The sequence below is a fragment of the Bos indicus x Bos taurus genome, chromosome 4 (assembly GCF_003369695.1).
Source record: "Bos indicus x Bos taurus breed Angus x Brahman F1 hybrid chromosome 4, Bos_hybrid_MaternalHap_v2.0, whole genome shotgun sequence".
Taxonomy (NCBI): domain Eukaryota; kingdom Metazoa; phylum Chordata; class Mammalia; order Artiodactyla; family Bovidae; genus Bos; species Bos indicus x Bos taurus.
Genome location: NC_040079.1, coordinates 93367620 through 93393484, shown reverse-complemented (window position 1 = coordinate 93393484; position 25865 = coordinate 93367620). Strand labels below are relative to the sequence as shown.

At 37.3% G+C, this 25865-nt stretch overlaps 1 protein-coding gene across 3 annotated transcripts in view; it reads right to left on the bottom strand.

Annotated features, from left to right (window-relative positions):
- Positions 1–13659: 13659 nt before the first annotated feature.
- The window catches only part of SNX13 (sorting nexin 13), a 147842-nt gene continuing 135636 nt past the window's right edge, over positions 13660–25865 (bottom strand). For 2 of the 3 annotated variants that reach the window (XM_027539994.1, XM_027539996.1), the window contains 4 exons: positions 22856–23001; positions 22519–22587; positions 20564–20676; positions 13660–17167 (listed from right to left, as the gene is read on the bottom strand). In XM_027539994.1, the coding sequence (XP_027395795.1) occupies positions 16920–17167; positions 20564–20676; positions 22519–22587; positions 22856–23001 (576 nt within the window). In that variant the 3' untranslated portion in view covers positions 13660–16919. The remainder of the gene's footprint in view (positions 17168–20563; positions 20677–22518; positions 22588–22855; positions 23002–25865) is intronic. The other variant, XM_027539995.1, reaches the window with a different exon arrangement.

The following is a 25865-nucleotide window of genomic DNA, read 5'->3' as shown; positions in this document are numbered from 1 at the left end:
AAAGAATGAAATTAGAACACTTCCTAATGCCATACACAAAGATAAATTCAAAATGGATTAAATACCTAAATATAAGACCAGAAACTAGAAAACTTTTAAGCAGAACACTCGATGACATAAATCAAAGCAAGATCCTCTATGACCCACCTCCTAGAGTAATGGAAACAAAAACAAAAGTAAACAAGTGGGACCTGATTAAACTTAAAAGCTTTTGCACAGCAAAGGAATCTATAAGCAAGGTAAAAAGACAACCCTCGGAATGGAAGAAAATAATAGCAAATGAAACAACTGACAAAGGATTAATTTTCAAAATATACAAGCAGCTCATACAACTCAATACCAGGAAAACAAACAACCCAATCAAAAAGTGGGAAAAAGACCTAAACAGACATCTTTCCAAAGATGACATACAGATGGCTAACAAACACATGAAAAGATGCTCAACATTGCTCAGTATTAGAGAAATGCACATCAAAACCACAATAATATATCACCTCAGATCGGACAGAATGGCCATCATCAAAAAGTCTACAAACAATAAATGCTGGAAAGGGTGTGGAGAAAAGGGAATGCTCTTGCACTGTTGGTGGGACTATGGAAGATGGTATGGAGATTCCTTAAAAAACTAGGAATAAAACCACCACATGACCCAGCACTCCCACTCCTAGACATATACCCAAAGGAAACCAAAACTGAAAAAGACACATGTATTCCATTGTTCACTGAAGCATTATTTACAATAGCTAGAACATGGAAGCAACTGAGATGCCCATTGACAGATGAACGGATAAAGAAGTTGTGGTACATATACACAATGGAATATTCAGTTCAGTTGCTCAGTCCTGTCTGACTCTTTGCGACCCCATGAATCACAACACAGCAGGCCTCCCTGTCCATCACCAACACCCGGAGTTCACTCAGACTCACGTCCATTGAGTCAATGATGCCATCCAGCCATCTCATCCTCTGTCATCCCCTTCTCCTCCTGCCCCCAATCCCTCCCAGCCTCAGAGTCTTTTCCAATGAGTCAACTCTTCGCATGAGGTGGCCAAAGTACTGGAGTTTCAGCTTTAGCATCATTCCTTCCAAAGAACACCCAGGGCTGATCTCCTTCAGAATGGACTGGTTGGATCTCTTTGCAGTCCAAGGTACTCTCATGAGTCTTCTCCAACACCACAGTTCAAAAGCATCAATTCTTGGACGCTCAGCCTTCTTCACAGTCCAACTCTCACGTCCATACATGACCACAGTAAAAACCATAGCCTTGAACAGATGGACCTTTGTTGGCAAAGTAATGTCTCTGCTTTTTAATATGCTCTCTAGGTTGGTCATAACTTTTCTTCCAAGGAGTAAGCGTCTTTTAACTTCATGGCTGCAGTCACCATCTGCAGTGATTTTGGAGCCCCAAAAAATAAAGTCTGACACTTCTTCCACTGTTTCCCCATCTATTTCCCATGAAGTGGTGGGACCAGATGCCATGATCTTCGTTTTCTGAATGTTGAGCTTTAAGCCAAATTTTTCACTCTCCACTTGCACTTCATCAAGAGGCTTTTTAGTTCCTCTTCACTTTCTGCCATAAGGGTGGTATCATCTGCATATCTGAGGTTATTGATATGTCTCCCGGCAATCTTGATTCCAGCTTGTGCTTCTTCCAGCCCAGCATTTCTCATGAGGTACTCTGCATATAAGTTAAATAAGCAGAGTGACAATATACAGCCTTGATGTACTCCTTTTCCTATTTGGAACCAGACTGTTATTCCATGTCCAGTTCTAACTGTTGCTTCCTGACCTGCATATAGATTTCTTAAGAGGCAGGTCAGGTGGTCTGGTATTCCCATCTCTTTCAGAATTTTTCACAGTTGATTGTGATCCACCCAGTCAAAGGCTTTGGCATAGTCTATAAAGCAGAAATAGATGTTTTTCTGGAACTCTCTTGCTTTTTCCATGATCCAGCGGATGTTGGCAATTTGATCTCTGGTTCCTCTGCCTTTTCTAAAACCAGCTTGAACATCTGGAAGTTCATGGTTCATGTATTGCTAAAGCCTGGCTTGGAGAATTTTGAGCATTATTTTACTAGCCTGTGAGATGAGTGCAATTGTGCGGTAGTTTGAGCATTCTTTGGCATTACCTTTCTTTGGGATTGGAATGAAAACTGACCTTTTCCAGTCTTGTGGCCACTGCTGAGTTTTCCAAATTTGCTGGCATATTGAGTGCAGCACTTTCACAGCATCATCTTCCAGGATTTGAAAGAGCTCAACTGGAGTTCCATCACCTCCACTAGCTTTGTTCATAGTAATGCTTTCTAAGGCCCACTTGACTTCATATTCTAGGATGTCTGGCTCTAGGTGAGTGATCACACCATCGTGATTATCTTGGTCATGAAAATCTTTTTGTACAGTTTTCCTGTGTATTCTTGCCACCTCTTCTTAATATCTTCTGCTTCTGTTAGGTCCATACCATTTCTGTCCTATATCGAGCCCATATTTGCATGAAATGTTCCCTTGGTATCTCTAATTTTCTTGAAGAGATCTCTAGTCTTTCCCATTCTGCTGTTTGCCTCTATTTCTTTGCATTGATGGCCGAGGAAGGCTTTCTTATCTCTTGTTATTCTTTGGAACTCTACATTCAGATGCTTATCTTTCCCTTTCTCGTTTGCTTGTCACTTCTCTTCTTTTCACAGCTATTTGTAAGGCCTCCCCAGAGAGCCATTTTGCTTTTTTGCATTTCTTTTCCAGGGGTGGCGGCCAGAAGGAGCAACCACACATCCAAGAAGCGGTGGCTGCCCGGAAGCAGGAGGGCCTAGAGGAGCTATTCCATGTTCAAGGTCAGGAGGGACAGTGGTGAGGAGATACCCCTCGTCTAAAGTAAGGAGCAGTGGCTGCGCTTTGCTTGAGCAGCCGTGAAGAGATACCCCATGTCCAAGGTAAGAGAAACCCAAGTAAGATGGTAGGTGTTGCAAGAGGGCATTAGAGGGCAGACACACTGAAACCATAATCACAGAAAACTAGTCAATCTGATCACACTAGGACCACAGCCTTGTCTAACTCAATGAAACTAAGCCACGCCCATGGGGCCACCCAATACGGGCGGATCATGGTAGAGAGGCCTGACAGAATGTGGTCCACTGGAGAAGGGAATGGCAAACCACTTCAGTATTCTTGCCTTGAGAACCCCATGAACAGTATGAAAAGGCAAAATGATAGGATACTGAAAGAGGAACTCCCCAGGTCAGTAGGTTCCCAATATGCTACTGGAGATCAGTGGAGAAATAACTCCAGAAAGAATGAAGGGATGGAGCCAAAGCAAACACAATACCCAGCTGTGGATGTGACTGGTGATAGAAGCAAGGTCCGATGCTGTAAAGAGCAATATTGCATAGGAACCTGGAATGTCAGGTCCATGAATCAAAGCAAATTGGAAGTGGTCAAACAGGAGATGGCAAGAGTGAATGTCGACATTCTAGGAATCAGAGAACTAAAATGGACTGGAATAGGTGAATTTAACTCAGATGACCATTATATCTACTAATGTGGGCAGGAATCCTGCAGAGGAAATGGAGTAGCCATCATGGTCAACAAGAGTCCAAAATGCAGTACTTGGATGCAATCTCAAAAATGACAGAATGATCTCTGTTCATTTCCAAGGCAAACCATTCAATATCACAGTAATCCAAGTCTATGCCCCAACCAGTAACGCTGAAGAAGCTGAAGTTGAATGGTTCTATGAAGACCTACAAGACCTTTTAGAACTAACACCCAAAAAAGATGTCCTTTTCATTATAGGGGACTGGAATGCAAAAGTAGGAAGTCAAGAAACACCTGGAGTAACAGGCAAATTTGGCCTTGGAATACAGAATGAAGCAGGGCAAAGACTAATAGAGTTTTGCCAAGAAAATGCACTGGTCATAGCAAATACCCTCTTCCAACAACACAAGAGAAGACTCTCAACATGGACATCACCAGCTGGTCAACACTGAAATAGATTGATTATATTCTTTGCAGCCAAAGATGGAGAAGCTCTATACAGTCAACAAAAACAGGACCAGGAGCTGACTGTGGCTCAGATCATGAACTCCTTATTGCCAAATTCACACTTAAATTGAAGAAAGTAGGGAAAACCACTAGACCATTCAGGTATGACCTAAATCAAATCCCTTATGATTATACAGTGGAAGTGAGAAATAGATTTAAGGGACTAGATCTGATAGATAGAGTGCCTGATGAATTACAGAATGAGGTTCGTGACATTGTACAGGAGACAGGGATCAAGACCATCCCCATGGAAAAGAAATGCAAAAAGGCAAAGAAAAAAAAAGGAATATTACTCAGCAGTAAAAAGGAATATATTTGAGTCAGTTCTGATGAGGTGGATGAACCTAGAACCTATAATACAGAGTGAAGTGAGTCAGAAAAAGGTAAATATCATATTCTAATGTACATACATGCAATATAGAAAAATGGTTCTTAAGAATTTATTTACAGGGCAGCAATGGAGAAACAGATATAGAGAATAGACTTATTGACATGGGGAGAGGGTAGGAGAGGGTGAGATGTATGTAAAGAATAGTATGGATACTTTCATTACCATATGTAAATTAGATAGCCATTGGGAATTTGCTGTATGCCTCAGGAAACTCAAACAGGGCCTCTGTATCAACCTAGAGGGGTGAGATAGGGAGGGAGATGGGAGGGAGGTTCAAAAGGGAGAGGACATATATATATATACACCTATGGCTTATTCATGTGGAGGTTTGACAGAAAACAACAAAATTCTGTAAAGCAATTATCCTTCAATAAAAAAAAAATTTTTTAAAGCATTCTTCAGTGATCAATGCAAAGAAATAGAGGAAAACAGCAGAATGGGAAAGACTAGAGATCTCTTTAAAAAAAAATTAGAGATATTTCATGCCAAGATGGGCACAATAAAGGACAGAAATGGTATGAACCTAACAACAGAAGCAAAAGATATTAAGAAGAGGTGGCAAGAATACACAGAACTATACAAAAAAGATCATCATGATCCAGACAACCATGATGGTGTGATCATTCACATAGAACCAGACATCCTGGAATGTGAAGTCAAGTGGACCTTAGGGAAGCATCACTACAAACAAAGCTAGTGGAGCTGATGGAATTCCAGTTGAGCTATTTCAGATTCAAAATGATGATGCTGTTAAAGACTTGATCACCTGAGTTGAAATTTCAGCCTGATCACTTACCAGGTCTAAAACTTTGGTATGCTTGAGTTTTCCATTTATAAACCAAAAAGTATCAATACTATCTACACCTCAAATAACTGATTAGTAAGTGCTATAAAACTGTTTGCTGTTGGAATCTTATTGGAAATACACAAATAGGTTCCTGCAGCTTATAGGATTGCAACATATAACATTATCAGTCATTTTATTTCACCTGCATAACCCTTTCACCTGAATCTAAACCCTGCCATGTTTTCACTTCTAGGCTTCTACACAAGGATAAATCATAAGGGTCTTCAGTGCAATCATCACCTTCTACTAGCCATTTCTTTGGATCAAGGTATATAGCTGTGCAGAGAGTCAACATAGCAGGTATGACTGCTGTCCTTTGAAAGGTCTGCTTGTAATGTTGGTCTTTGTTCTCAGGTATTTGAGAACTTCAATTTTAGGAATATTCCTACCATTCCCCAAACTGATAAAACTGGCTCACCATGTGTAAACTGACATATGGTTTATGTGTGGAACACACTTTCCAGCATTTTGGTATGTCAGGCAGTCTTCAATGAGCTTCCTTAACCAACCATGTTTCACACCTGTTATCACAAGTCATTGCTAGGGGGAAATTAAGTATATCCTGCAAGACTGCATTGGGAGAGAACTTCATAAGCTTGTGGCCAGCTTCCCTCAAACATAGCCATGTGCATCCTTTCTTGTGGATTTTCTTCTGTATTGCTTTGCTATAAGAAGTCTTTGCTGTATGACTAAAGGCACAGTCCTGTGAGCCCTCCTAGTGAATCAAGTGGTGGTCTTGGAGTTTTCCAACAAAGAAGTAGACCTATTGTTTTATTCCACTCAATGACATGTAATAGTTCATGTTTACCATCTCAATTAAAATACCACATTTCATACAATTCTTATACACTGTGCATTGGTAAACAGACACAAGTAAGTATAATCTTTATTCCATTAATTTTTTGTGTATTTGAAACACCAAGTTCTTGGCTGTAAACAGACACAAGTAAGTTTAATTTTTATTCCATTAATTTTTTGTGTATGTGAAATAGCAAGTTCTTGGCTGCCGCTTTAGATCCTAGATCAAACATAGCATCGCCCTATTATATATGGATCAATGTCTGGCACACATTTTAAAAGCTGACCTGTATTACATTTCTCTCTTCTTTGCATCTCCTAGTCCCTTGGACTGCAAGATCAAACCTGTCAATCCTAAAGGAAATCAATCCTTAGGGGGGAGGAGCTAAGATGGCGGAGGAGTAGGATGGGGAGAACACTTTCTCCCCCACAAATTCATCAAAAGAACATTTAAACGCCGAGTAAATTCCACAAAACAACTTCTGAATGAAAGCAGAGGACATCAGGCACCCAGAAAAGCAACCCAAGTCTTCGAAAGGAGAGAGAAGAAATACAGCTCCACCCATCAGAACACCGACACAAGCTTCCCTAACCAAGAAACCTTGACAAGCCACCTGTACAAAGCCACACAGAGCGAGGAAACCCCACAATAAAGAGAACTCTACAAACTGCCAGAATACAGAAAGGACACCCCACACCCAGCAATTTAAACAAGATGAAAAGACAGAGGAATACCCAGCAGATAAAGGAACAGGATAAATGCCCACCAAACCAAACAAAAGAGGAAGAGATAGGGATTCTACCTGATAAAGAATTCCGAATAATGATAGTGAAATTGATCCAAAATCTTGAAATCAAAATGGAATCACAGATAAATAGCTTGGAGACAAAGATTGAGAAGATGCAAGAAAGGTTTAACAAAGACCTAGAAGAAATAAAAGAGAGTCAATATAAAATGAATAACGCAATAAATGAAATTAAAAACACTCTGGAGGCAACAAATAGTAGAATAACAGAGGCAGAAGATAGGGTTAGTGAATTAGAAGACAGAATGGTAGAAATAAATGGATCAGAGAGGATAAAAGAAAAACGAATTAAAAGAAATGAGGACAATCTCAGAGACCTCCAGGACAATATTAAACGCTACAACATTCGAATCATAGGGGTCCCAGAAGAAGAAGACAAAAAGAAAGACCATGAGAAAATACTTGAAGAGATAATAGTTGAAAACTTCCCTAAAATGGGGAAGGAAATAATCACCCAAGTCCAAGAAACCCAGAGAGTCCCAAACAGGATAAACCCAAGGCGAAACACCCCAAGACGCATACTAATCAAATTAACAAAGATCAAACACAAAGAACAAATATTAAAAGCAGCAAGGGAAAAACAACAAATAACACACAAGGGAATTCCCATAAGGATAACAGCTGATCTTTCAAAAGAAACTCTTCAAGCCAGGAGGGAATGGCAAGACATACTTAAAGTGATGAAAGATATAACCTACAGCCCAGATTATTGTACCCAGCAAGGATCTCATTCAAATATGAAGGAGAAATCAAAAGCTTCTCAGACAAGCAAAAGCTGAGAGAATTCAGCACCACCAAACCAGCTCTCCAACAAATACTAAAGGATATTCTCTAGACAGGAAACACAAAAACGGTGTATAAACTCGAACCCAAAACAATAAAGTAAATGGCAACGGGATCATACTTATCAGTAATTACCTTAAACGTAAATGGGTTGAATGCCCCAACCAAAAGACAAAGACTGGCTGAATGGATACAAAAACAAGACCCCTATATATGTTGTCTACAAGAGACCCACCTCAAAACAGGGGACACATACAGACTGAAAGTGAAGGGCTGGAAAAAGATTTTCCATGCAAATAGGGACCAAAAGAAAGCAGGAGTAGCAATACTTATATCAGATAAAATAGACTTTAAAACAAAGGCTGTGAAAAGAGACAAAGATGGTCACTACATAATGATCAAAGGATCAATCCAAGAAGAAGATATAACAATTATAAATATATATGCACCCAACACGGGAGCGCCGCAATCTGTAAGACAAATGCTAACAAGTATGAAAGGAGAAATTAACAATAACACAATAATAGTGGGAGACTTTAATACCCCACTCACACCTATGGATAGATCACCTAAACAGAAAATTAACAAGGAAACACAAACGTTAAACGATACAATAGACCAGTTAGACCTAATTGATATCTACAGGACATTTCATCCCAAAACAATGAATTTCACCTTTTTCTCGAGTGCACATGGAACCTTCTCCAGGATAGATCACGTCCTGGGCCATAAATCTAGCCCTGGTAAATTCAAAAAAATAGAAATCATTCCAAGCATCTTTTCTGACCACAATGCAGTAAGATTAGATCTCAATTACAGGAGAAAAACTATCAAAAATTCCAACATATGGAGGCTGAACAACATGCTGCTGAATAACCAACAAATCACAGAAGAATCAAAAAAGAAATCAAAATTTGCATAGAAACTAATGAAAATGAAAACACAACAATCCAAAACCTGTGGGACACTTTAAAAGCAGTCCTAAGGGGAAAGTTCATAGCAATACAGGCATACCTCAAGAAACAAGAAAAAAGTCAAATAAATAACCTAACCCTACACCTAAAGCAACTAGAAAAGGAAGAAATGAAGAACCCCAGGGTTAGTAGAAAGAAAGAAATCTTAAAAATTAGGGCAGAAATAAATGCAAAAGAAACAAGAGACCATAGCAAAAATCAACAAAGCCAAAAGCTGGTTCTTTGAAAGGATAAATAAAATTGACAAACCATTAGCCAGACTCATCAAGAAACAAAGGGAGAAAAATCAAATCAATAAAATTAGAAATGAAAATGGAAAGATCACAACAGACAACACAGAAATACAAAGGATCATAAGAGACTACTATCAACAATTATATGCCAATAAAATGGACAACGTGGAAGAAATGGACAAATTCTTAGAAAAGTACAACTTTCCAAAACTGGACCAGGAAGAAATAGAAAATCTTAACAGACCCATCACAAGCACGGAAATTGAAACTGTAATCAAAAGTCTTCCAGCAAACAAAAGCCCAGGTCCAGATGGCTTCACAGCTGAATTCTACCAAAAATTTAGAGAAGAGCTAACACCTATCCTGCTCAAACTCTTCCAGAAAATTGCAGAGGAAGGTAAACTTCCAAACTCATTCTATGAGGCCACCATCACCCTAATACCAAAACCTGACAAAGATCCCACAAAAAAAGAAAACTACAGGCCAATATCACTGATGAACATAGATGCAAAAATCCTTAACAAAATTCTAGCAATCAGAATTCAACAACACATTAAAAAGATCATACACCATGACCAAGTGGACTTTATCCCAGGTATGCAAGGATTCTTCAATATCCGCAAATCAATCAATGTAATACACCACATTAACAAATTGAAAAATAAAAACCATATGATTATCTCAATAGATGCAGAGAAAGCCTTTGACAAAATTCAACATCCATTTATGATAAGAACTCTCCAGAAAGCAGGAATAGAAGGAACATACCTCAACATAATAAAAGCTATATATGACAAACCCACAGCAAACATTATCCTCAATGGTGAAAAATTGAAAGCATTTCCTCTAAAGTCAGGAACAAGACAAGGGTGCCACTTTCACCATTACTATTCAACATAGTTTTGGAAGTTTTGGCCACAGCAATCAGAGCAGAAAAAGAAATAAAAGGAATCCAAATTGGAAAAGAAGTAAAACTCTCACTGTTTGCAGATGACATGATCCTCTACATAGAAAACCCTAAAGACTCCACCAGAAAATTACTAGAACTAATCAATGAATATAGTAAAGTTGCAGGATATAAAATCAACACACAGAAATCCCTTGCATTCCTATACACTAATAATGAGAAAACTGAAAGAGAAATTAAGGAAACAATTCCATTCACCATTGCAACGGAAAGAATAAAATACTTAGGAATATATCTACCTAAAGAAACTAAAGACCTATATATAGAAAACTATAAAACACTGGTGAAAGAAATCAAAGAGGACACTAATAGATGGAAAAATATACCATGTTCATGGATTGGAAGCATCAACATAGTGAAAATGAGTATACTACCCAAAGCAATTTATAGATTCAATGCAATCCCTATCAAGCTACCAACGGTATTCTTCACAGAGCTAGAACAAATAATTTCACAATTTGTATGGAAATACAAAAAACCTCGAATAGCCAAAGCTATCTTGAGAAAGAAAAATGGAACTGGAGGAATCAACCTACCTGACTTCAGACTCTATTACAAAGCCATAGTTATCAAGACAGTATGGTACTGGCACAAAGACAGAAATATTGAAAAATGGAACAAAATAGAAAGCCCAGAGATAAATCCACGCACATATGGACACCTTATCTTTGACAAAGGAGGCAAGAATATACAATGGATTAAAGACAATCTCTTTAACAAGTGGTGCTGGGAAAACTTGTCAACCACTTGTAAAAGAATGAAACTAGAACACTTTCTAACAACATACACAAAAATAAACTCAAAATGGATTAAAGATCTCAACGTAAGACCAGAAACTATAAAACTTCTAGAGGAGAACACAGGCAAAACACTCTGCGACATACATCACAGCAGGATCCTCTATGACCCACCTCCCAGAATATTGGAAATAAAAGCAAAAATAAACAAATGAGATCTAATTAAACTTAAAAGCTTCTGCACATCAAAGGAAACTATTAGCAAGGTGAAAAGGCAGCCTTCAGAATGGGAGAAAATAATAGCAAATGAAGCAACTGACAAACAACTAATCTCAAAAATATACAAGCAACTCCTACAGCTCAACTCCAGAAAAATAAACGACCCAATCAAAAAATGGGCCAAAGAACTAAATAGACATTTCTCCAAAGAAGACATACAGATGGCTAACAAACATGAAAAGATGCTCAACATCACTCATTATCAGAGAAATGCAAATCTAAACCACTATGACGTACCATTTCACACCAGTCAGAATGGCTGTGATCCAAAAGTCTACAAGCAATAAATGCTGGAGAGGGTGTGGAGAAAAGGGAACCCTCTTACACTGTTGGTGGGAATGCAAACTAGTACAGCCACTATGGAGGGAGAACAGTGTGGAGATTCCTTAAAAAACTGGAAATAGAACTGCCTTATGATCCAGCAATCCCACTGCTGGGCATACACACTGAGGAAACCAGAAGGGAAAGAGACACGTGTACCCCAATGTTCATCACAGCACTGTTTATAATAGCCAGGACATGGAAGCAACCTAGATGCCCATCAGCAGATGAATGGATAAGAAAGCAGTGGTACATATACACAATGGAGTATTACTCAGCCATTAAAAAGAATACATTTGAATCAGTTCTAATGAGATGGATGAAACTGGAACCTATTATACAGAGTGAAGTAAGCCAGAAAGAAAAACACCAATACAGTATACTAATGCATATATATGGAAGTTAGAAAGATGGTAACAATAACCCAGTGTACAAGACCGCAAAAGAGACACTGATGTATAGATCAGTCTTATGGACTCTGTGGGAGAGGGAGAGGGTGGGGAGATTTGGGAGAATAGCAGTGAAACAGGTATAATATCATGTATGAAACGAGTCGCCAGTCCAGGTTCGATGCACGATACTGGATGCTTGGGGCTGGTGCACTGGGACGACCCACAGGGAGGGTATGGGGAGGGAGGAGGGTTCAGGATGGGGAACACAGGTATACCTGTGGTGGATTTATTTCGATATTTGGCAAAACTAATACAATATTGTAAAGTTTAAAAATAAAATAAAATTTAAAAAAAAAAAAAAAGGAAATCAATCCTTAATATTCATCAAAGGGACTGATGCTGAAGCTCCAATACTTTGGCCACCTGATGCAAAAAGCTCATTGGAAAAGACCCTGATGCTGCGAAAGGTTGAAAGGAGGAGGAGAAGGGGACGACATAGGATGAGATGGTTGGATGGCATCACTGACTCAATGGATGTGAGTTTGAGCAAGCTCTGGGAGATAGTAAAGGACAGGGAAGCCTGGTATGCTGCAGTCCATGGGGTCACAGTCAGACACGACTGAGCGACTAAACAACTCCTTGATCGGGCTTCCCAGGTGGCTCAAATGGTAAAGAATCTACCTGCAATGGAGGAAATCTGGGTTCAACTCCTGGGTTGGGAAGATCCTCTGGCTCCCCACTCCAATGTTCTTGCCTGGAGAATTCCATGGACAGAGGAGCCTGGCTGGCTTACAAAGAGTCCACTGGGTTGCAAAGAGTTGGATGTGACTCAGCAACTAACACTTCACTCTTTAATCATATCAGCAAGATCCTTGGCAAGTACCTTTCCTCCTCCTGATGAGACAATACTCTAGTATCCCTCACTGAATTCATTATTCTGGTACCCAGAGGCAAATTCAACTTCAATATGTGCCATAATTTTTCAAATTCTCCTTTCTTTCAAACACTGAACTCTGCATTGGAATGATGTTTAAAAAAACCCAGAAAAACAAAAACAAAACCCCCCATAACACTGTGTCCTAAATCCATTGGTTTTGTCTCAAGTTTCTATTTCCTAATTTAATAAGGCTTCACTTTGTTTTCTTCTCCCCTGAAGTGTAAGTCTTAGTTGCCCAGTCATGTCCGACTCTCTGAAACGCCATGGACTGAAGCCCACCAGACTCCTCTGTCCATGGAATTCTCCAGGCAAGAATACTGGAATGGGTAGCCATTCCCTTCTGCAGCGGATCTTCCCGACCGAAGGATCGAACCCAGGTCTCCTGCACTGCAGGCAGATTCTTTACCATCTGAGCCACGTGGGAAACCCATTCATAGGTATTTATAAGAAAAGATTCTATAGTTAACTAAGTTTGGGAAGTTAGAAAAACAAAGTTAAACAGAGTTCTTTATTATATAACTTTTTAGAAACTTTGATACAATCATTTGAATTGTAAAGGAAGATTTCAGGGTTTTGGATAGTATATAGATTTGCGTAAGTTACATAAAAGTATAAAATTATTTCTTCATGAACATCTTAAAGGGGTCAATATTTTACAGTAAGTATTTCGAGAAACAATATGACTGCCCCTGATAGGGGAGGAGTAATCACACTGATGTCTGAGAAGTCTGTGGATCCAGATGAAGATGGCTACAAATACCATGACCAGTGAGGCAGAGCTACATTGCACAGTACTGAATCTATTGCCTTTAAAACTGAAACCTCATAATAGCAGGCATATTATGAATTTAAAATGAGGTCAAACAAAAATTGTTAACAGATTACTTATAGGTCTTTCTCTTTATGGGAAAATTATAATTTTGTATGTAGGGAAGAATGAAGTTTCTTTAATGCTGAGGTACTAAATTACTTGCCCCATGAAAGGAAAAAGTAAATTCAATTTGTTGTAGTAAGTCAGTAATCACCCAGTAGTTTATCCATCAACCTAGGACTTGAGTTGCTTGATTTCCAAACTGAAAAGAAAGCAAAATACACACAGATACTAAAGGTAAGACAACTGAACAAGCACTTTTTAAAAGTAATAAAAATACATCACTATGAAATAAAATTCAACAAAAAGGTTTGTTAATACTTTATTAGTATTTTCTAATGGACAAAACATAATGCAAACCAAATAAAATTTTAAATCTTTTTAGTTCAATAAAAATAACTGACATTCTGATTGCTGTTTCTTCTTTGTTAAAGAAGTATTGATAGAATAGTTAGGCACACAGTTGACACTTATTGTACAATGATATGCACAAGTTATCTTTAAACAATTGTAATCCTAAAATGTGCTCTTTATATTTTTCCCTTGTAATACAGGAGCCATGCTCCTATAAGCAAAATTTACTAATAACAAAAGAATTTTACAAGGAGTGACAAAACGACTTTTAAAACAAGTCCTTAAATAAAAGGATGCAGCAACAACGGAATGTTAAGTTGTTGGGTTAAGAAGACAGTTTAACTAGATCTCAAAACATTAAAAATTCATTTATTTTACAATTACTCAAATACACATGCATTAAATGAAAATATTGCACAAATTAAAATTTTAGATTGTGAAATTTTATATTGTTCTTAAATTTTTAAAAATTGGTACACTTTCTAGTAGCACTTAACTGTTTGATTTTTTTCCAAACACCCGCAGCAGAAACTTAAAATGAAGGAACTGCTATATTCAAGAAAGTTTTAAATGTTTTTTAAAATAAAAATTAAGGCTAACCAAGTGCATCCATTGGTCAATGGCACAATTGTTTTCAGCAACTATTCAGAAAACCCTAATCACAGGAAATGCCCATCTTAGTATTATATTTAAATCATACAATCAATTTTTTAGAGGAATGAACTGTAAGTTATTAGTGATGGTTTCTAAATAGTTTATGTTACCTGAAAAATCAGAAAAACTCAAATGAAGAATGATTAATTTTGAAGGTTCTTGCCTAAAGGCACCACTGACTTAAAAACACATTCAAAAATCAAATATCAGAAGACATAAAGCCTCTTCCTGTATATATTCATATATGCAATAAATGCATTAAATGTAGTAACTTCATTAAACATAGTACACTGTACTTGACTTATGGGTTAAATATTTTACACACAGCTCGACCAAATCACTCAAAAAGTATATCTAATTTTAGCATGACCACAGCTTTCTCTGATGTAAAACAGAGATGTGCAAAGAGAAGATGCACAACCGTTTACATAGACTACCATTTGACATTTCTGCTTCTGAAATATAAACTCTTTTAAACAAAAATTATTTTAAAAACCCACTTACTCTAATAGTTTTTGGTATGACTGCAGTTATCTTGCAGGGCTTCATGAAAATCTGCAATACTGCATGACCTTTCCCTGGTTGATGGCCAGCGTTCCTCACATTATCTAGAAATGCTTTTTCACATGTACACAGTAGACTCTTACATGAATTCTGTTTACTCTTAATATTTACTTATGTCAAAAATATACTGGAAATGGGCAGGGGTGTATCTTAAAATCATTGCACTTATGGCCATGCTGATGCTTCCTACAGACATGTTTCACATGTTTCTTCTAAAGCCTGGGGCAGGAAGATACATTGAGAAGAAATATTATTTCTTCCACCAGAGTCAATAAAGATCTTTTCTTATTTGGAAGTTTAAATGAAAGGGATTTATGTAATTCTGAAGACATGCAACACAGGCTGAATATATGCAAACTCTAAGTATGCATAACAGCATTGTTAATAAATATGATCATTATCATAAAGCTTTAGAGGAAGGCTTTATTCTATCAGGCTTTGCTTCATAAGTAGGATCTCAGCAAGAACAAGACAATAACATCTTGTCCCAATCTTAAAACTCCCAAACAACTGGGATACCAATACTCTGTCCCTTTATCCTAAGCACCCGGAAGTTCTTTTAACACCAGCATCTTGGCTCAGTGGTCTTCTGATAAATAGCTTCACTATTATAAGGTTTTAGTGTTAAATATTTTTAAAACAAAAAACGCTGAGACACCCAAACACTTAGTGGAAGTTAAACTATGCAGAAGTCCTGCATATAAAACATATGAAGACTTCCAAGATGGACAAATGGAGACTGAGAAAACGAAAGGAAATGCAGAAGCTCCAAAACTGGAAAAGGTATTTTGTTGTTGGTATAAAATTATTTTAGGGACTTAAATGTATACACCAAGGGGTTTTGCCAACTTGCTTTATTTAGTAGAATTTTACATTATGCAAAATATAAATAAAAGCATATTTTAAAAAATATTATAGTTCTGTTTTCATTATTTCTTTTCATATATGTACACTGTAATAGAGTTAGGAATTTGTATGTTTACATACAACTTATAAGCTCATTTAATCCTTTGATTTGCTATTTTTGCAATCACCTAACGTATGTCTAGATCACACAATTTAAAATTATCATAGAGTAACTTTCAGGAGTACTTTTTTTAAATTTCCATATTTTAAGAAGTATTTGGCAGTTCCTTCAACAAATTCTAGCCCCTATTATATAATCAGTAATCTCTTAAAGAAAGCTGTAATAACTTCAAAACTTAAGAGCCACCATATGCTTCTTTTTGCACACAGAATGCCAAAATAAAACTTAATTATGAGTACCATAAGAGCAAAATAGAGCCCTTAAGACATAGAAGAATTACTTAAAATCTGTTTTCTACCAATGAATAACAAATCCAATCAAACTTTGGTTGTGACTGGTTTTATTTTACATTAGGTTCTTATGTCATGAAAACAAAAGTGTAATTTGGATATGTCACTTCATACTTTAAGGGCATTCTGTCATTTTCCCTAGACCTGAAACAGATGTTTCAAAGATCATTCACCTGGCTAATCTACACTGTATCAAAATTCCGACAAAGATATATAAAACCATTATGCAAAACAAACCCCTCCAAACAGTACATTGCACGGTTTCCCACTGTTAAACAAATTAGCCAATTTGTCTGTGAACCATTGTTTTGTGCTTTCCTTAGCTCTCATATATACACTCTGGCACTTTGTCATTGCTGGAGAATGCTGATTAGTTTGAAACGGAAGAGACCAATGTCATCCTTGCTTGAGCTGTAGGCAGTATCCTCTCAGTGTTGCAAAAATATGCACCAAATCATTTAAGACACAGAAATCTCTCTTGGTACAAGTGGCTGGATTATAGACAATGATGAGAAGAATGGCAGTCATATGGATGTATTAATAATCTATTCTGAGACACTAAAAGACCGGTGCAGACACAACAGTATATGAGTTAAGCCCCAGAAGATCCGTCCATACCATTAGTCCTGGACAAAATGAACACCAGTTTCAGAGATTGGAGTGTCACCTTTTCTGTAAAGAAGGCGCTTGAGTAGTTTGAAGTTTCTGTTTGTATTTTTGCATCTGCTTTGACCGTGAATGCAGTTTGTTGAAAAGTTCACGGAATTTATACTGTGGAAATAAGGTTTCCAAAAAGCCTTCCAAAAAGACATAAACCATTCTCCTATTTAACTGGTTGTGCTGAAACATTTCAAAAACACGAAGAATACCTTTCCGTGTTGTCTCAGCTCCAATAATGTGCTTCAGTTCATCTAAATAAGGGGAGGGGAAATAAACACAATTCATTATTCAAAGGAAATACAAAAGTATTCTAAGTTAAAACATGTAAAGTACACATTTGAGTGACTGATAAATAGCCAGTATTCAGAGAATGACCTTAATATAAGTTTAATAACTGACTTAAAACTTATATACATCAAAAATATGGACACACTTGTATGGTATTGGGAGACAATACAAACAACAGAAAAAGCACAACCCAGACTCAGAAACCCCAAACTAAGTGTTATAATCTTGTCCCTAATGTCACTCAGCTGTGTCAGACTCTTTGTGATCCCATGGATAGCAGACCACCAGGCTCCTCTGTCTGTGGGATTTTCCAGGCAAGAATACTTGAGTGGGTTGCCATTTCCACCTCTATGGGATATTCCCAATACAGGGACAGAACCCACGTCTCCTGTGTCTCCTGCATTGGCAGGTCGGATTATTTACCACTGAGCCATCTGGGAAGCCCTGTCCCTTAATACCTATATAACTCACCCACCCTGAGTTTCTTTCCTCATCTGTAAAATGGGAATTTATAATAACCAATATCATTATTACTGTGAGAATGTATAAAGCTTTGATGAGATAAAGTGAAAAGTGATCTGTAAACTCTAAAACACTATAAAAATATTCTCCATCTAATGCACAATGAGAAATACTACAAACAAATGTGGAAACTTGATCTCTGATTTAAAAAAACTTGCAACACACTAATAGTGCATTGGCAGGATCTGATTGGTACAAACAGATAAAGGATTTAAGAACATGAATAAGGAAATGAGCCCCAAGTGTGGAAAACATACAAACAAATGGGGTGGAACAATTTGGCTCCGTTTTAGGATTCCTGTAAAAGAAAGTGGTGAAAAGAATGGAAAACTGACAGTGCTCCAACTGGCAGGGTGAGCACACTTGGAGTTCACTCACAGGCAACATGAAGTTACTAGAGACACCTGAGTGTGGGAACATCATGTAGGATCATTCTTAATTATTTATAAACAGGGCCCCCAAAACAACACTTTATTGCTTTCAAAAGAAACATGCAACTCCTAAAAAGTATGTTTCTAACTAGGGTACAATATAATTTTAAGCAAATAGTTTTTAAATTCACTAAAAAACAGGTGAGGAATTCTGTACATATAAAAATACTTATTTTTATATCTTTCCTCACTTCCTTCAAGTCTTCATGTAAGTGTCATCCACTCACAACTGCAAATCACCTGTCACTTCCATTTTCCTGCACTATCTGTCTCCTCGGCTCTTAGCACTATCCAATATACTGTGCTTCATCTATTTCTTTTGTATGTCTTCTGTGTCCCCCCAGTAGAATGTAAACTCTAAGGAGGCAACGATCAGTGTAAAGAATAGTGTCTGGCTCATGAAATGCTCTCAATAAATATTCATCGTATAAATGCATTAAGATTTCTTTCTACTCCATAACTGAGTACATCTAAAGCACCATCCGGTTTATTCTAAAAGTATATGAATATCCTAGGCTACTGTTTCTCTTTATTTTTCTAAAATGTTATTTCTGTAACTTGCTTTTTATCTCCAAACGCAAAAGTATAGTCTATAGAGTGTAATAAAAAGCCATGTGGCAAATATCCAATTTAATGGACAGAAGAGAAAGTTGATTAAAATCTACAATGAAAATTTAAAGAAAAACAAAATTATAGGAAAAGAAATAGATGATATTGAAAACGTAAATATTTTTCTATTCCCTACATCCATAATTAAAATGTGGAGAAGAGATGTCTAGGTATTTTAAAAGACATTTATCACCATAGGAGAAATCAATCACCCAACTAAACAAAACTTCTCTTACTGAGAGAAGACAAATGGACAAAGTAAATCTAAGTTAGTGAGATAGTAGAGTTCTAAAATAATTCATATTACACCAAAAGAATGCCACCATGTATACTTTCTTTAGGATCATGTTTTAGCAGAGATTAAGCATGTTTCAAAGGCATTCTTTGAGAAAATGTGTTTGTTCTCTTAAACAGAACAAATATTCTTTCCGAAAACCTCATACTTCATTATACTTTATTATTAGCCCTTTCATCTGTCATGGGCTTCCCTGATAGCTCAGTTGGTAAAGAATCTGCCTGCAATTCAGGAGACCCTTGTTTGATTTCTGGGTTGGAGAGATCCCCTGGAGAAGGGAAAAGCTACCCACTCCCGTATTCTTGGGCTTCCCTTGTGGCTCAGCTGGTAAAGAATCCACCTGCAATGCAGGAGACCTGGGTTCGATCCCTGGGTTGGGGACATCCCTTGGAGAAGGGAAAGGCTACCCATTCCAGTATTCTAGCCTGGAGAATTCCAGGGACTGTATAGTCCACGGGGTCACAAAGAATCAGACACGACTGAGTGACTTTCACTGTCATCTGTCACAGATTTTATCATCAACTTTATTCTTAAAATGTTTCAAGACAGCAAAGTGAAGCGGTTCAAGTATAATTTTTATTGAAGTGGTTGAATACAGTGGTTTCAAGAACTCAAAGCTAAGTCAGACTTCCAATACTCACTCCTTAAACCTCGGGTGTGTGTGTTTTAGTTGCTCAGTCATGTCCAACTCTTTGGGACCCTGTGGACTATAGCCCACCAGGCTCCTCTGTCCACAGAATTCCCCATGGAGTAACTACAGCACACCAGGCTCCCCTGTCTATGGAATTCTCCAGGCACGAATACTGGAGTAGGTGGCCATTGTCTTCTCCAAGGGATCTTCCCGATCCAGGGATCGAACCCCAGTCTCCTGCATTGCAGGCAGATTCTTTACCATCTATTCCAAGGTAGATGCCAGGCAATCTACCTTGGGTATTTACACTTAACCCCTTTGAGGTGATTTTTTCCCTCATATTTAAATCTGTGATGTTAACAGTTTCCTAGGCTTTATAATATTGTTATATTTGTGTGTGTGTGTGTGTGTGTGTGTGTGTATGTTAGTTGCTTAGTCGTGTCTGACTCTTTGCAACCCCATAGACCATAGCACAACAGGCCCCTCTGTCCATGGGATTCTCCAGGCAAGAACACTGGAGTGGGTTGTCATTTCCTTCTCCAAAAGGAACTATAGAAAGAAAGAAAGAAAGAAAGTGAAGTCGCTCAGTTGTGTCCGACTCTTTGTGACCCCACAGACTATAGCCTACCAGGCTCCTCCATCCATGGCATTTTCCAGGCAAGAGTACTGGAGTGGGGTGCCATTTTCTTCTCCAATACTGTTATGAAGATTAGTTAAATATATATGAGAAATAAGTAGCACAATGCCTCCTGGTATATAAGCCATCAAATTGATGTTATTATAGTCAAAAGGCAGCTAAATTTGGCATGCTTAATGCACGCCATAAATTCGGAAGTACAAATTGAGATTTATGCTAAAAATGTTCACTTACCTGGCATAATTGAAAGTAATTTAGTTTTTCCTGCGACTCTTGTTCTCATTCGAATACCTTTATCTCTGCACGGGATAGTCTCGGCTAAAATGCCATTTGGCCAAAAGGCATCTCTATTTAAGAAGATTAAATAAATTTTGTAAACATTTTCATTTTCTAATGATACAAGTTGGTAAAATTATCCCAATTTTCTACAGAAAACATAAATGCAAAAAAAAAAAGGAAACATTTCTGAAATTCTATTTAGGTGTGATATTCAACAGATAGTAACTAAGTGCAGGGTTTACACAAGAAAAAAATAACAGAAGTATGCCCTGGAGTAACTGCATCCATATCTTACAGCTGTGTTGATTACAATGTTTCTTTCACCTATATAATCCACTCTTCTTTACTTTACAGTGTGCTGATTACTGTTCCCTAGTTCTTCAAGCCAAAGAGAGGAATTAAGCACAATAACTAAGCTTCTACCTGGGGATCTGGTCTCAGAGAGAGCCTGCGAGAACAGTTCTTAACTGACTGCCCATTAGAAACACCTGGGAGTTTTAAACACTATGTCCAGGCCTTCCACCAGATGCATTAAGTCAGACCCTGCAAATGCGACCTAAGGATCAGTACTTTTTAAAGCTGTTCAAGTGATTCCAATGTGCCCTCCAGAGGAACAACATTTACACACCCTGAAACAGAATGAACGTGCCAGGGAACGCAGTCCAGCTTTTAGAAACAATATGGTACAGTGATGAGAAACTCAGCTTCAGATTAGAGAAACTTGTTTCCCCAACTTTCTAGCACATGAGCCTTTGGGCAAGCTGCTGAACTTCTCAAATTCTCAATTTCTTTGTAACAAAATGGAAACAAAAAACCCTATCTCATAAAGGAGGATAAAATCAGAAACTGGCCATAGTAAAGTAGTTGCTGCTGCCGCTGCTGCTAAGTCACTTCAGTCGTGTCCGACTCTGTGCGATCCCGTAGACGGCAGCCCACTAGGCTTCCCCATCCCTGGGATTGTCCAGGCAAGAACACTGGAGTGGGTTGCCATTTCCTTCTCCAATGCATGAAAGTGAAAAGTGAAAGTGAAGTCGCTCAGTTGTGTCCGACTCTTAGCGACCCCATGGACTGCAGCCTTCCAGGCTCCTCCATCCATGGGATTTTCCAGGCAAGAGTACTGGAGTGGGGTGCCATTGCCTTCTCCAAGAAAAGTAGTTGGATGGTGCCAAATATTGTACGCTATTGATAGCTGCCTTCTTGTTTCTGTTACTTCAAAGGACATGATGCCATGCATATTTGTGTTCTGCTTATCTCTCACTGTTAGAAAAGATGTTTATTTCTCTGCCGTTTCATGCATTCCTTGAAGGGACTGAATCTTACCTCTGAGTCACCAGTTAAGAGGGCTAGACACAGAGAAGGGGCTGAGAATATTTTTGGAGAATCGATATATGAACTGGAGTATCACTGCTCTTAATTTGAACCTTTTCAGAGGTTCTAAATAAAACCTCTAAATAAAAGAGCCTAAATAAAAATAAATAAAAGGGTCTAAATAAAAATTTAGACCATGGTCAGAGACAAACAAATTTCTAAAATATCTCACTTAAAATCAAAGTTAGCAACTACAACTGAGAAAAATTACTCTCCAAAACTAGGTAATCTGATTATATGACCATGCCATGTATATACTAGTACTTCAATTATTTTAAAGCCACATTACTGTGATAAAATGTAGCCTAAGATCTAAAAGATTTTTCATTTACAATTTTTTTTTCTATTCTGGTTCTAAAGAAAACAAAGATTAATAGGTGCAAGGGATAAACGTTTATTATAATTTTTACAAGTCTTTTTGGTCATCAGTGATGATTAAAACCAATGTTATGGCCAGAAAGAAAAGGAACGCGATAAAAGTTAGTGATAACAATGTTCAGCTCTGTGCTACCTGCAGGAAGTGACTGTGTCTTAAGATATACCTGAAACGTTTCACTAAGTCAGCTACTTGCTCCGGTGAGGTCATCCAATCAACATGGTCAACTATTTTTCTGAAAGTAAAGAAATTTAAATAAGTATGGTCAAAATTTTAGAAGGTAAATCAAATAAAGAAACATTACTTCTTTCATGGAGTAAGCAACTTAATTTGTGTGTAGATTATCTCTGATAGCAATAGAATGCTTCAATAACCTTCTTCAAAGGCCCACAGAAAGAAATTCCCCTACAAAAGTTTGGGCAATCTACTTCTAAAAGTAAAACTTGAAAAGCTAAGTAAGATCAGCCCTAAGTAGTTTTTTGTTTTTTTTAAAAAAGTGGTACCTATTAATAGTATCACCATATGTAGCTCTTATAAGTTGTTGAAGTAGGTTTTTGATATTCCTTCGCAACCACTGATTTCTCTCTTTTAAGTCGAATACTTCATCCATGAGAAGCAGCATTACCCTAAGTGGAATATTATCATCCACCTGAGAAAATAAAGGGAAGAAATGAGATATATTTATTTGAGTTATCTATCTCTTGTGAATGGCTAATTTTGTTGCTTTTACCAAATGATTACTACTATTTACAGGCTGGAGAACAAGTTATACTATAGCTTTTATAACTGACTTTTTATTCTAATTCAGCAAAAAATACTTTTTTTTTTTTTAGAGCTTCTCCATCTTTGGCTGCAAAGAATATAATCAATCTGATTTTGGTGTTGACCATCTGGTGATGTCCATGTGTATAGTCTTCTCTTGTGTTGTTGGAAGAGGGTGTTTGTTATGACCAGTGCATTTTCTTGGCAAAACTCTTAGTCTTTGCCCTCCTTCATTCCGTATTCCAAGGCCATATTTGCCTGTTACTCCAGGTGTTTCTTGACTTCCTAATCATCCCAGACCAGGGATCAAACCCATGTCTCCTGAATTGGCAGGCGGATTCTTATTCACTGCAACACCAGAGGAGTCAGCTGATACTGTGCCTTGTACTGTAGATTTATAGTAAATCTTGAAGTAGGGTGAGTTCTACATAATTTTTTTTTTCTTCTTCAGTATTGTCTTAACTATTCTAAGGGTTTTTCCTTTCTATATGAATGCTAGAATCAGAATCTGTTTCTCTGTATTTACAAAATGGCTTGCTGGGATTTTGAGTGGATTACATTTAATCTATAGATCAAGTTGGGAGGACTTGACATCTTAATAATATTGAAACTTCCAATTCATGAACACAGAATATTTCCCTATCCATTACCTAAGGGTGGAAAAATTCTTGTATAGCCTAAACTTAAAAAAAAAAAAAAATCCTGAAAAGCCAAGTTCTAGGTCTCTAAGTTTAAGGCTTTGGGTCTGATCCACATGCTGTATAAAATCCATCTCAAAGGTGTATATCATGTCTTTACCACTTTCTAAACCATAGTTTCCTTCAACTAGAACTCACTGATTTATCTCTGAATGCTTCAACAGACTAGATTTATTTACTTGATTCAAGTAATTTACAGACTTTTCCTATAGGCTTTTAAAATGCTAATCATTTCCCCCTGAGACCTCTGCCTTTTGCTGGACCCTCATCTTTTTTTTTTTTTTTAATTTTATTTTATTTTTAAACTTTATATAATTGTATTAGTTTTGCCAAACATCAAAATGAATCCGCCACAGGTACACATGTGTTCCCCATCCTAGACCCTCCTCCCTCCTCCCTCCCCATACCATCCCTCTGGGTCATCCCAGTGCACCAGCCCCAAGCATCCAGTATCGTGCATCGAACCTGGACTGGCATCTCATTTCCTACATGATATTTTACGTGTTTCAATGTCATTCTCCCAAATCTTCCCACCCTCTCCCTCTCCCACAGAGTCCATAAGACTGTTCTATACATCAGTGTCTCTTTTGCTGTCTCGTACACCAGGTTATTGTTACCATCTTTCTAAATTCCATATATATGCGTTAGTATACTGTATTGATGTTTTTCCTTCTGGCTTACTTCACTCTGTATAATAGGCTCCAGTTTCATCCACCTCATTAGAACTGATTCAAATGTATTCTTTTTAATGGCTGAGTAATAATCCATTGTGTATATGTACCACAGCTTTCTTATCCATTCATCTGCTGATGGACATCTAGGTTGCTTCCATGTCCTGGCTATTATAAACAGTGCTGCGATGAACATTGGGGTACACGTGTCTCTTTCCCTTGACTAATTTTGTTGCTTTTACCAAATGATTACTACTATTTACAGGTTGGAGAACAAGTTATACTATAGCTTTTATAACTGACTTTTTATTCTAATTCAGCAAAAAATACTTTTAACATCTGTTTTGACAGAAAACAGAATTAAACAAATCTACAATGATGAGTAAACCCCAAAGCTGCACTGGAAAAACCTTCTCCAAGTGGATTCATGATGACCTTAGGTTTGGGACCTTTTAGTAGAGTCTCTGTCAGTTTGTAACACATGCTAGCTAGCCCCTCTGCCTATTCTATGGAGCAGCTTTTTCCAAAGGACAAAATATTCTCAACATTTCTTTTTATTGAATAGAACAAAATAAAATCTACACAGAACATTTTGCTTTGCTTGGTTAGTGAGTTGTACATATTAGGTATTCTCACAATAAAGAACCTGAAATAAAATCCAGTACACAGCTAACATTACAAAAGTCGACTAAATTACTAGAATTTTCTTTTAATTTTTAACAAGTAAAAATTTGTACACTTTCATCATGGGAATATTCAATTATGATATAAAAAGTAAAGAAAGACAATGAGAATCCTTTGATGTGGAAATATATAGATAAAAACCAGAAAGGTGCAGATCTAGAACTGCAACAAAACTGCATAATTGCTAGTAACTTTATAATTCTTTGATCACTAAGCTACTCTTTTCTATTTCCTCATCAGTGTTGTAATTTGAATACTGAGAAAACAGCAAGAGTCATTCATTTTTCACTGTGTTGTAAACATTTTAAGTGTGCCTTCTCTTTACATATCAAAAGTTCATGGCTTATCTACTCTCAATACTGCTCTATTCTCTGATCAAGTATATTCATAAGTTTAGTGCCACATAACAATTCTAATAAACAAATTATAAACACTTACTAAAAGGTATAATGTTATGGATATTATAACAGTACAACACATAATAAACATTCTTGAAAAAACAAAAATATTATCTTTGTTTAAGACAGTTTTACTGTAAAGAAATCCAATGAGAAACTGAAGGGGGATAATTATAACTTTAAAATAAATCTGCGTAATAGAACAGAATATAAAGCACAGACTCAAATATATAAAATAATTTAACTTGTAACAAGGGAGAAACATACACTGGGGAAAGCAGGCCTTCTCAGTAAATAGTG